Below are 12,941 nucleotides of genomic sequence, written 5' to 3'. Positions count from 1 at the left end.
GGGTGTATAAATATAGAAGTGTATGGAAGTTGATATTATGTTTTGTGCTATTTCACAAAGGAAATCTGGACAAAGCAATTAAGCTTGGGAAACTCCACAGTTTACTCGTGTGCTTCTAGAAGATATATAGTTTTTCTATGATGTCACGCTACTACCCATAGTTCCGTAGTCCACCATCTTGTGTGGCAAAAGAGAGTATAGCTAGATATTAAATACATAAAATAACTATAATGGTAAATACCTGTGTTGTGTGGGGTTCTACCAACCGATCTGGGAATGGACATCGCAAGATGACGTTTTTTGACATAAAGATATCTGTCCCCAAGGGAAGCTGACGGAGGATATTTCGACAGAAAGAAGGATGCTATGCCTTTTATGTATTAGCAGAGCTAATTTCAACACAGCTCAAAGCAAAAAGGTATTACAAAGTCTGTACTAAACACGTTATTTCACGTAATTACTTGTATTTAATTCATATGTTCAAGGTCAATAAAATTAAAATATCATATATTAAATATATGTTAATATTAAAATAATCAAAATGTACTTTGCATACATGACAAATGCACACAATGCAAACGTAAATTCTCCATGTACACTGTTATTCTAATGATGTTCACAAAAGACATACATCCGTACATGCTACTGTGATTTTTACATTAACAAGCTGTATTATTGTGTTATTAAATACCGCATTATATACATTGTCTGGCTAATTTTCAGTGTCCGCTCGCTTCCACTCAGCTTTGTTGACTTCGTATGGGTCTTTTCCATCCGTTATTTTCAACTTGTAAGTATCTTGCCTTTGTAATTGTGTCCAGTTAATCTCTATACAACAACACAACCATCTACTGTTGACATAAACAAACAGATGTTTATGAAATTAGTAAACAATTTCAGTACACATGAATTAGGGTCATGACAATAGCCATGACAATGTCCTCTCTCCCATTAGTCTGCAACACTGACTCTGGATCTGCTAGAGATTTCTCCCCGAGTTTTTGTGTTTATATGTTGTGCCGTGACTCCCGTGACGATGACTAATTAATTAATTACCATTAAACCATTAAAAAAAGTTCAAAAAGTTAAGTGTGCACATTTTTGCACTCTAACTTCAGTTATGTCAGAAATGAAGTGACTCTGTTTCATCTGTTTTCTTCAGTTTTGTTTATCTCTGTCTTGTCTAAAGTTTTTTTGTTTGTTTGTTTTGGGGGTTTTTTTTGTCACATACTCGATTTATTGCTCTTTGAGTTTACAAAACTCAGCTGTAGTTCCTGGATAGTAACGGTCAAACCTAACTCCAACATGGAGAGGGTGTGTGAATGTCGTACAGACTTTGTGTAGGAGTGTCATTGTGTCAGAAACACTATAGAAAGACAATATGCCCTCTTGACGATCCATGTAAACTCCTATTTTTGAGCGGGGCAAACCATCTAAACCTTTTGTAATAACATTGTTGTGGTAAAAATTGTAACCATCAGGAGAACAACTTAAAGCCCAAGATCTTTCATTTAGTCCAAATCCAAATTCACAATGATCCCTTCCTTTGCCAACGTTTCTGTATGTGACTGCTACAAAAAGTCCATTTCCTCTCCAATCCACCTCCCAGTAAGAACGTCCAGTGAGACTCTCCACACTGCAAACCTGCCACCAATCAATGAATCTGTCAGGGTGATTACAATAGGACCGATCTTCTCTCATCGCAGTTACTTTTCTGTTTCCTTCAGATAACAACAGATGCGAATTCGCTGTGTTTGGGTCCATTGTGATTTCCTGCGAGTATTGTAAAAATTCATCTCTGGTCTTGGGCTCTCGATGTTGTACTGGACTTGCTGTTAGTAGTATGTTGGTCCATGTCTCATTTAGAATGTTTAGAATTTGACCTTTGACCTGTGACACTGCTGCTGTAACATCCTCAAAATACGTCACACGATGAATGTTGGTGTTGGATAATTGTGTAGGTGACATTGATGAGCATGTGCGGAGAAAGTGATTGTCATCCTCTATGTATGAGAGCTTCAACAGTTCGGCATCTTTTCTTTTCAGCTCAATGATCTCCTGCTGCAGTTGTGCCTGTAGCTCTTTCACTCGGAGCATTTCAGTTTTCTGATAGGATCTGATTTGTTGCTGTACATCGGAGCATCTCTTCTCCAGGAAATTAATCAGTTCAGCAAAGATCACCTCACTGTCCTCCACTGCTTTATCAGAAGAACAGCTGACAGTTTTCTCCTCCTGATCAAGCATCTTTACATCTTTCTCTCTGTCATGTAGTTTCTGTCGGATTCTGTTGCGATTTAGCTCCAGGTCTTGCTGCTTTTCCATCCTCTCAGCTGCAGCTGAGACTGTGTCATGGCCTTTATGTTGATTGACAGGGCAGAGGTAGCAGATACACTGCTGATCAGTGCGGCAAAACATCTTCATCACCTCATCATGTTGAGAGCAGATGTTCTCCTGGAGCTGTCTGAAGGGGTCCACCAGCTTGTGTTTTTTAAACGGAGGCGATTCATTATGTGGATTAAGGTGTTCCTCACAATAGGATGCCAAACAAACCAAACAGGATTTATGAGCTTTTAGTTTTCTCCCTGTACAAACATCACATGCGACATCTTCTGCTCCAGCATAGCAGTGATCAGCAGGTGCAGCTTGCAGTCCTGAGTCCTTCAAGTCCTCAACTAAAACAGCTAACAAGGTGTTTTTCATCAAAACAGGCCTCTGTGAGGAAGTCTGTCTGCACTGAGGGCAGCTGTATGCTCTCTTCGCATCTTCTCCATCCCAGTGGGTATTGATACAATTCATACAATAACTATGTCCACAGTGTGTGGTCACCGGATCCTTTATAACATCCAGGCAGATTGAACAACATATTGTTTTTTGTTCTAGCTGAACTCTTTTCGGTGCCATATTTTGATCCTGTATTAGTAGCACTTGCTGTTACTCTACCAAATGTCTGTGTCCTAGTAATTTCACTTTCATCACTATAATCTATTTCAACTACTGATTTACTTGGGCTGGTTTTGCTGCTTGACAATGGACTGTTCCGTTTCGAATGCATAAGATAAAAGGCATTCCATGTCTAAAGGTATTAAAAGGATTAAAAGGAAAATATCTACACGATACAGGTGGTCAGTTATTTTATGAGAGTTGGTACTTGTGGACAGTAGCAGTCAATTAGCAAGTGATTCTCAAACTTACATAAAGTCATCATTTATTTAGCCTTTTAGTCTTTGCCATCACAAGTCTAACTATGGTTTATTTGTCAACAAATGTTGAGAATAGTTTGCCCTTTTGTTTTTTGGGTCCCACTGCCAATGAAAATGAAAAAAATTCAAAGCCTACTAAGGCCTTGGGCGGATTCCCTAAGATTGCTCCAATTAAGCAGGCTATCAACCAAATTGGAAATAATCTACAAGAGTCTGCATGGAGCAGAGGTTTTGTCTCTCAAGGATTCTAGGGTATAGCCTCACCTGGAGGGGATGATTTGGAGATCTTTGATCTTAGGTCACTCAAATCCATCCATCCATCCATTTTCATCCGCTTATCCGTTACCGGTCACTCAAATTAAAATTAATAATTATAAATACAAGTTTTAATATCTAATAATATTATAATAATAATTAATATCTCCAATAATCAATACCCATTACTTACCTCAATATCAGTGTTCCGGTTATCAGCACACGAGTAGAAGATTTCTCCTAAGAAAAAGTTGGGGGTGTACTCTTGGGGTGGTGCTACATTGCAGACGGCTGACGTTAAGCAGACCCAACCAAATGTGAAAACCACTGAAATCTAACAGTGCTGAGACATTTATGTTGAGCATTGACCGAGAGGTTGTCAACATCACTTTCTTCACATCTGCCATCTGCCTGATGTTTGGCAGTTACTACTGCTTCAACATACACTACCTAAATCCTGGAAGAAGAGTAAAAATGTGTTATTGGTCAGTCCCAGAGTCTTGACACTGATCTCAGACCTTGCCGACCATGAGTGGACCTACCAATGATGTTGAGGGATGATGTAATAAAAGGTACGTTTGATATGATATACACTGCAGATATTTTGTTGTTAAGGGTGTGTACCTATTAAATCTGTCCACTCATTTTCCTCACTGCAATCATTTTAAAAAGAAACAAAACTAATTTAGTTCTAACCCTTTCTCTCTCTCTCTCATGAAGGAATTTCTTTTCATCTACAGAGGCACCAAAGTTGAGGGTAAAAAGAAGAAAATAATCACTGGCTTTTTCAAACTGTTACAGTTTGTAAGTAGAGTGTTTTTACGTTTTTACTGCGGTTTATTGTGCCGGCAAAGTTGTAAAAGTTTGGACTTCAAATAAAGAGTTTGTATCGGAAAGTACTACGGTGAATGTTGTGATTTTTGGAACATTAACTAATTTAACAAGATTAATTCATCTGCTGTGTTTGAAGTTTACAGAAAAAAGGTAGGGCTGCACTGCATAACGATTAAAATGCACATCCTACATTTTCAGTATCACACATTTACTGTAATTTTTAGGGAAATTTCTGTTTGGACCTTAATATTCGCAAGAATCTGTGGTATATTTTACAGAATAATGTAGCTTACAATTTATACCGTTAATTGTACAGAAAAATAAGGAATCAAGCACACTTTTTAACCGTAAAGTCAACATTATCAAGCCGTAAATTAACCACGGCTGCCGGCATTGTACTGCTAAAATAAAAATATTCCCATGTAAATTTTAAATTAAAACAATGTAATTTTAAAATATTAGAACTTTATCATTTACAGTAAAATACTGAAATACATACATTTTTTTTACTGTAAATGAAGAAAGTGTTTTATTGTAATTTTACGGCACTTTTTCGGCAACGACGGCTGCATTTTTTTTTTACAGTGAAGAATCTAGTTAAATGCGTAGAAAAGTGAATGGATTTTTTTTTTTACAGTGAAGAATCTTGTTAAATGCGTAGAAAAGTGAATGGATTGCACGGCTCCATGTTAGCTACCATTGCTAAAGCAGTACAGTGTATCTCTGAGGAGCTGGAGGAATGTAAAACAAAAATAAAACACTTGGAAAATCAAGTTGAATTACTCACAAAAGAAAATTAGTATATTAAAGGTCATTTATTGAATCAAGAAAGGCATAAAAAGAGATGCTGCCTTCGCATTTAAGGCAAAAAGTAGAAAGTAAATTAAAAAAACATCAGAGATGTGATGAAGATTCTTGGTAGTATTGCTCCTGACCTGAAGACAAAGATGGATGAAGTGGTTGATGTTGTCCAGAGTGGGACAACATCAACCACAGAGACTCAAGAACAGAGAACAGAGAACAGAGAGACAAATTATCATTATGTATGCGGAATATGAGAGATGAAATATGGAAATGAACGAAGGCTTCTCCTGTGTGCAGAAAAGAAGGGATCCGCTTTGCTGAAGACCTAACCCAATTGGACGGGAAGTCCAGACAGGCATTGTGGCCCAAAATTAACCAGGCTCGAGAGGAAGGCAAGGCTGTGGGCTACTGGGGCCCATTTGGGTTTATAGAGGGCAAACTAAAGGTATGGACTGGCTATACTTAAACATATTTATACTGCACCTCCTTAATCCTCTTCATAAACCAAGTATGTGTTTTGTATTCAGTTAGGCGTAAAGCATTTTTTTTTGTTCTGCAAGGGGCAACAAGCAAAATGCATTTTTCTCCAGGAAACTCATTCTGATGAGTCTGATGTTAAGTTTTGGTCACAACAATGGGGAGATAAAATCTTGGACAACAAGTGATGGAACAAACAGTTCAGCAGTTGCTGCCATCTGTTTCAATAGATATCCTGTTAAGATTCTGTATAACAACGTAGATAAAGATGGTGATTGGGTTGCCTGTGTTTTGGAAATTGACAACACTGAACAAACATGTCAGACGATTTACCTGGCACAAACCCAAAGGGCAAAATAGATCACGTAATGGTTACTGGCTTGTTTCAAACTTAATGTCACAATATGTCACAAAGACAACAATCTCTAATTGTCCTTAACATGATTATTGCACTATAAATCTAAGACTAAAAGACAATACATTAAAGGGTTTTTGGAAATTTAATTCTCACTTGATAACGCTATTAAAACTCTAATCTTGAAAATTAAAAATGATATCCAAATGGGAATATTTAAAGTTAAAATCCTCAATGATATTTGCCAAAAAAATAACAAGAAAAGGAGAGAGGAATAAATAAATATGATTAAAGAACATATCAATCTTTCTTTATAAAAAAATAATATATATAATAATTATAATAAAATAAAGTAAATTGGTAAAAATTAAGCAAATTTACATCAGTCTTCCAGCCAGCCCTTCAAGGGGAACTGTATTGCTGATGTGGTCCCCGGTGAAAATGAGTTTGACACCCCTGATATAAAGTAAAAAAAAAAGAAAGAAAAGAAGTAAGAGGATGTAGGTAAGACATGTAACTGACGCAAGCATATTGACATCTATCAAGTGTGTGTCATAGACAGGTGCGGCGGAGAGAATCTGGTCATTCTTTTAAAATAAAACATTGTTTGGAAAAAGATAATGAATAAAACGGAAATAATGTAAGTTGAGGATCACTGCTCTGAGTGACATTAAGCAGAACCAGCAGAACCTCCCAGTGTGTTGTGCAGAAGTTACACCTCCCTGTTTGTATTATATTTTAGTATTTGGTCTTAATTTGCTGCCATGTCCTTTTTAACTTAGTTGAGTTACACCTTGATTCAAATTTACAATGGTCAGCTGTGCGCACACAGAGGTGCGAGAGAAATCACAGAGATATACAGTATATTAATCATTTTACACAGTTAGACAGAACATTTCACTCTATCAGCTATTTGTTGCCAAGCCGTTTCCTGTTCAGTTTTTCTCTCGGGAGAACTCGGGAGTTTCGTGAGCCAAGAAACGGACCCCTGTTTATGGTGTGGGCTGGGAACAAATGTCGCCTCCTTCTATTATTTCTTGAATCACTCCTCCTTTGTCTTGTTTTTACACTGACAGAAACCACCTGAGCTCCCAAGGGCTGAGCAGGGTGCCTGGTTACATGTTTTTCAGTTCAGTGGCGACGGTTACAGCAATGGATATTTTTCTGTTCCTGCTGGTCCATATTGTTGCAAGAGTCTTTTGCTACTCCTCAGGTAGTGTCGAGGAGAGCTGTGACGACTTGAAGCCTCACCACTCTGGCTGGAGTCCGGAAACAAGTCTAGCACCTTTTACAGTCACCACAGATCGTGACACATACACCTCTGGCGAAGAAGTAACAGGTAAGGAACCTGGTGATCTAGTACTTATTATTGATTTCAGATGGTCTAAATTAAACTGTTTTTGTTAAAAATGGACGACAATCTCTTACATATTAACATTTAGTGATGTCCTTTCGTTTGGTTAAACAGCCTTAAAAGTGGAAAGTCAGTCTTTGAAAGAGTATGATATGCCAACTATCAAAATCCTCTATTAAGAGTAAATAATTCCCGAGTTTTATTTTAGAAAAAAATCTGTTCTTTATTTCTAATCCAATTACTCTAATGTTAATCAAAAAATGAAATATGTCTTTTTATTTATCATTCTCCCACTCACTTTTTAAAATGTACCTGTCATATTGTACATACTACTTAATAATTGTTTCTCACAGCAAAAAGGTCACCAGTTTAGGGACTTGTCATGTCTGTCTCCCACTCTGTCCTACTCTGTATCTGTTTCTATGCCATTAACTGTCTCTCTGCCGTTCTTTCTGCCTCTCAGACTTCTCTCTGCCCTTCTCTGCCTCAGCCCTTCTCTTTGTCGCTCCCCGGGTTATAAGTGTGACCTGTTTCTGTGCTCTGCTTGTCTCTCTAGTCCCACTCATCACACCTGTCTTGAAATATTTCTCTCCCTCACTTCATCCGGTCTGACTAATTGTTTGTGTGTTAGACAGGTCTGTGTTTCTGTCTATGGTTTAGAGCAAGCAGGGGCAAACTACGGCCCGGGGGCCGGATGCAGCCCGTTTGGCTTTTTAATCTGGCCCACCAAAGTTGTCTTATCCAAGTAATTCCAAGTTATTAATTTCTATTTTTATGATATTCCTGCCTGCTTTTCCCAAAAGATGGCATAGAAAAGGCTAAAAGCACTTACTGACTTCATCTTTGCCATTTGTTTTAGTGCATACCAACACTCCATTTATCTGCTGACCTGGCCCCCCTGTCAAATTTTAAGACCCATTGTGGCCCGCAAGTCAAAAAATTTGTCGACGCCTGGTTTAGTGCTTTCGTATACCTCTGTTATGATTCTCATCTGTAAATTACAGCCCTCTTTGTGAGTTCATTACCCGTTCAGTCTGATTTGTGTGTTCTTTTTTCCCATGCTCCATTGACAGAGTTCTGTTCTGTTTCTTGTCTGCCCTGCTCAGCCTTCCTTTCTAGCCTTGTTTTGTTTTTGCCTTCTGCCTGAGTTGAATTTTTGATTACAAATAAAATAATTGAACCTGATCCCCTGTGTGTCTGGAAAGCTGCATTTGGTTCCTGCGCACACATTTCAACAACAATTTGTTGTATATGGCGTTTGTATGTGTTCTCTGTTTACAGTTTAGTGTAAAGTCCATTTAAGTCCTGATAGTTAATTTGAAACTTTCTTCAGTACAATAAATAAATGTTTTTTTTTTTCATCATAGTTTACTTGCGGGCTGTAGGATCCACACCATTCATTGGTTTCATATTGCAAGCCAGAGAGGTAGGGAAACCATTCACAGTGGGCTCCTTTGGTCTGAAAACAGAGGCTGCACAGCTGCTCAGCTGCCATCAAAGACTTGTAAGTTTTTTGTTTTTTTTGTTGCCATTTTTCCCTGCATGCCCTGCATGCATGCACTTTTATATTTTCTAAACCTATTAATAGTAATTATAATTAATTTTGTAATTGAGTTTAAAGCTGAAGCTTCAGTCAATATTCAACAAAACAATACAGTGGTTTAGAAGCTATATGTTTTAAACAAATTCCATTCTGTTTTTCTTGAAATATAAAATGAATTATAATTAATGATCGACTTGTCAACAGCATTTAACATGATCAATCACTGTATCCCATTATCCATACTCTCAGACATGGGCATCACAGGCAGTAGGTGTGGTCCACCATACCTCCACCCCCCACTCCCTAATGTATTAATGTATTATTTTAAGTGCATTGTTTTCTGCATAATCTGAACTCTCTCTATGTGTTTGTGTGTGTTTTCAGAACACAGCTGTGTCCCACACTTCTAATATCAATAAAACCTTTATTCAAGTGTCCTGGAAGTCAGAAGGATTGGCACATACTGACCCTGTCCACTTTCAGTAAGTCCAATCAAACATTCTGACTTGTTTTCCAAAGTGCTCATGGGCTATACACTGGTAAGACTACAGTAAATCTGTCTCTGTCTCTGCAGGGCATCCTTTGTGCAAAATTACAAGAAGTTCTGGATCAATGTGACAAGTTCCATGCTAAAGCCACTTAAGACAGTAATGCTAATGTGATCAGATATTTTGAGAAGATATTTTACAGGATCTTTAAAATTACGTTTAATAGTATCTATCCATCCATCCATCCATCCATCCATCCACTTACCTGAATACCTACTTACGTATTTTGAGGATCAGGGGTGTCAAACTCATTTTAAATTAGATGTCAAGTGGGCTGGAACCAGTACATTCATAACATAAAAATATAGAATTTCACTTTAAAATATGGCATTGCATGAACAACAGGATCCCATTAAGTCAAACTCTTTACTTCCATCTGCTGTTCAGTCTAAGTATCTGAGTCTACTCTAAACAACATAATGTGCCCCTCACGAAAGATTTAGGGATAGCATTTTATTTAGAATATCAAACAACCCGATGGCCCTCCGAGAGGCGGGATGGAAGAAGGACCAACCCGGACGGATTTTTCGGTAACGACTGGAACGGACACAGGCAATGATGACAAGGTAATGCGAAAATGCAGGTGTGGCTGGGAGAAGCTGACAACTTTCAGGGGCCTAAGGATTCACCAGGGAAAAACGAAGTGCGGAGTGAGTGACCAGCAGCAACATTGCACTGCATCTGCAAGTCAGACAATAGGAGCCCAAAGCCAGGTCGCTAACCACAGCACTGAGGGTTCCAACGCTGCTGAAGGAAGGCAAATGGAGGACACAGAAGGATCCCTGGCGGATACCTATTCGTCTGAGAGTGGCACCGAGGAGAACACCCCCAGAACCCCAACGAACCTCAGAACACAACAAAACCCTCATAACCAGGAACTAAGACAGAGGACAGAGAGGAAAGAACCAGGCTGCCGGCATCCAGTCAAATGGCCCAAAGCCAACGAGGTGGCAGTGTGGCAGCAGCTGGATAAAGACCTGGTTAACATCTTAGAGTACTCGCTACGTGGCCAAATAGAGACCAAGCTAAACTGCTTTGGAGTCTTCCTCTACGAGGAGTGTAAAGCCAGGTTTGGAGTAATGGCTATAAAACCACCAGAAGGGAGAGGGAGATCGAGGAGTTGGTGAAGGGCGGCGTCAGCTCCAAAAGCAGTGGAGGAAAGCAGGCAAAGAGGAGAAGGAGGGCCTGAAACCACTGTGGGAGGAGGTGAAGAAGAACCTTGCCAGTCTGTGGAGGGCAGACAGATCCGCAAATGCAGAAGGCAGAAGGAAAAGGAGAGGAGTAACTTCTTCAAAAACCCCTTCAAGCACGCAAGACAGCTTCTAGAGGGTAATAGAAGCTGGAAGCTGGGGATCACAAAATCGGAGCTAGAGGATCACTTCAGGGAGCAATACAGCGACCCAGCAAGATCAACTCCGCTGGGATCTCCTGGTTATGTTCATCGCCCAGCCCCCCCATCTTCCCCATTTGATGCTGCTCTCCCCAAGCTCACTGAGGTCGCAGAAGTAGTCCGGAAAGCAAGAGCAGCCTCAGCCCCAGGCCCCAATGGGATACCTTACAAACTGTACAAATATTGCCCAGAAACTTCTGTGGAACCTCATGAAGGTGGCCTGGAAGAACCATGTTATCCCCTCAGAGTGGCAAAGGGCACATTGAAGGTACATTGACACCAGCTGCCAGAAAGCAGGTGTACCAGGATTCCCAGGGTTTGTGGAACAAAGGCGAAAAAGGTGACCTGCATGTGGTATAGCTGGACCTTGCCAACGCATACGGATCCGTCCCCCATCAACTCATCAACTATGCCCTGGACTTCTTCTATATCCCTGGCCCCATCAGAACCTTAGTAGCCAAGTACTTTGAGGACCTCAAGATGTAGTGCACCCACCAGGACTACACTACAGGATGGCAGCAGCTGGACGTAGGTATAGCCATGGGATGCTTGATCTCTCCCAGTCTTTTTGTTGCAGCTTTCGAGATCGTCCTAATAGGAGCAAGGACGATGGTCGCAGGAGTAAAGCTTCCATCAGGGCAAAGGCTACCCCCACAGAGAGGCTATATGGACGACATCACCACCATCCTCCAGACAGCAGCATGTACAACAAGACTGCTGAAGAGGATTGACGAGCTCGTGGGGTGGGCAAGGATGAAGATCAAACCTGCCAAATCGCGCAGCTTCTCCCTGAGGAAAGGAGTTAGAAGCGATAATACCACATTTGTTGTAGGTGGTGAAGAGATCCCACTGCTGGCAAGCCAACCCATCCGCAGCCTTGGTCAAACCTATGCTGCAGAACTCTGAAAATGGGGGAAACAGTGAGGAAGCATCTGGCAGATGGCCTAGCCAGGATCAATCAGAGCCAGCTCCCCGGCAAGTACACGGCATGGAGTTAAAAGTTCATGCTGTACCCAAGGGTGATGTGGCCTGAAGATGAGCGAAGTCTCTTCGTCTGTGGTGGACAAGATGGATAGGCTGGCAAACTCGTTCATTAGGAAGTGACTGGGACTGCTGAGATGCCTATCAGATGTAGGCCTCTTTGGCAGAAATGCACTGCAGCTGCCACTGCGACCCATAGGTCTGGGCTACAAACAAGAGAAGGCCCAGATGGTGCTGGAGCTGAGGGATTCCACTGATCAACTGGTGAGAGCAGCTGCCCCCCAAGTACGAACAGGGAGAAAGTGGAAAGCGCAGGAATTGGTGGACAGGGCGATCAGCAGACTGAAACACTGTGAGGTAGTCAGAAGTGTGCAGGAGGGCCGAGCAGGCCTTGGATGGGGCAAGACCACCCTCTTCTGGTCAAAGGCGGCGAAAGAAGAGCAGAAAGCCATGGTGGTGGCAGAGGTGACAAGGACCGAGCTGGAACGCCTTAAAATCAAAGCGGTGGCTCAAAGCCAACAGGGAAGCTGGATGTCATGGGAAGGTGTTATAGACAGGCCCCTGGCATGGACTGATATGTGGAAGATCCCCCTTGCCAGGCTCAGCTTCCTGATCAGGCCGTCCTACAATACCCTGCCTTGTCCCAGAAATCTCCACCTGTGGTTTGGTGCAGAAGAGTCCTGTGCCCTGTGCAGCACTGGCAATGCAAGCCTCCAGCATATCCTATCAGGCTGTAAGACCGCATTGTCCCAAGGCCGCTACATGCAGGTCGCGTCATGACCTGGTGTTAAGGAAGCTGGCAGAGGTGGCGGAGTCATGCAGACAGGAGGTCAACAACAGACCTTCCACCTCAGCAAGACCTCTGATATGGTTTGCAAAGGCCAGAGAGAACACCAACCTTCCTTGCCAGAGAGTAACACCAACGGTACTCTCACCAGGCACCAAGTGGTCGATGAGGGTCAACCTGGGGAGGCAGCTCCAATTCCCCTCTGATCATGTAGTCAGACCCACGCAGGACCATTCAGATGGTGGAGCTTACCGTCCCATGGGAGGAAGTCATGAAGGCTGCCAACGAGCGGAAATGTGCAAAGTACGCAGACTTGGCAGCAAAATGCAGAGAAGCTGGCTGGAAAACCATCATGGGCCCCGTTGAAGTAGGATGCAGGGGCTTCGTCGGGTCCTCAACTGTACGCCTGCTCC

General features: G+C 41.4%; 2 protein-coding genes across 2 annotated transcripts in view; one reads left to right on the top strand and one right to left on the bottom strand.

Moving 5' to 3' along the window:
• Positions 1-553: 553 nt before the first annotated feature.
• LOC103376831 (tripartite motif-containing protein 16-like) lies at positions 554-3,072 on the bottom strand. Its single transcript, XM_008307361.3, has one exon. It carries the CDS (start codon positions 2,899-2,901, stop codon positions 1,237-1,239), a length of 1,665 nt encoding a protein of 554 aa, XP_008305583.1. The 5' UTR covers positions 2,902-3,072; the 3' UTR covers positions 554-1,236.
• A 3,327-nt stretch (positions 3,073-6,399) lies between these two features.
• The window catches only part of LOC103376836 (putative ferric-chelate reductase 1), an 18,556-nt gene continuing 12,014 nt past the window's right edge, over positions 6,400-12,941 (top strand). Inside the window, exons 1-4 of the mRNA XM_025054665.1 lie at positions 6,400-7,264; positions 8,647-8,783; positions 9,207-9,304; positions 9,397-9,469. Coding sequence (XP_024910433.1) covers positions 7,045-7,264; positions 8,647-8,783; positions 9,207-9,304; positions 9,397-9,469 — 528 coding nt within the window. The 5' untranslated portion in view covers positions 6,400-7,044. The remainder of the gene's footprint in view (positions 7,265-8,646; positions 8,784-9,206; positions 9,305-9,396; positions 9,470-12,941) is intronic.

This window comes from Cynoglossus semilaevis, chromosome 3, assembly GCF_000523025.1.
Source record: "Cynoglossus semilaevis isolate Cse_v1.0 chromosome 3, Cse_v1.0, whole genome shotgun sequence".
Lineage (NCBI taxonomy): Eukaryota > Metazoa > Chordata > Actinopteri > Pleuronectiformes > Cynoglossidae > Cynoglossus > Cynoglossus semilaevis.
Note: the sequence above shows the minus strand (reverse complement) of the source record. Positions and strands in the feature narration are given on the sequence as shown.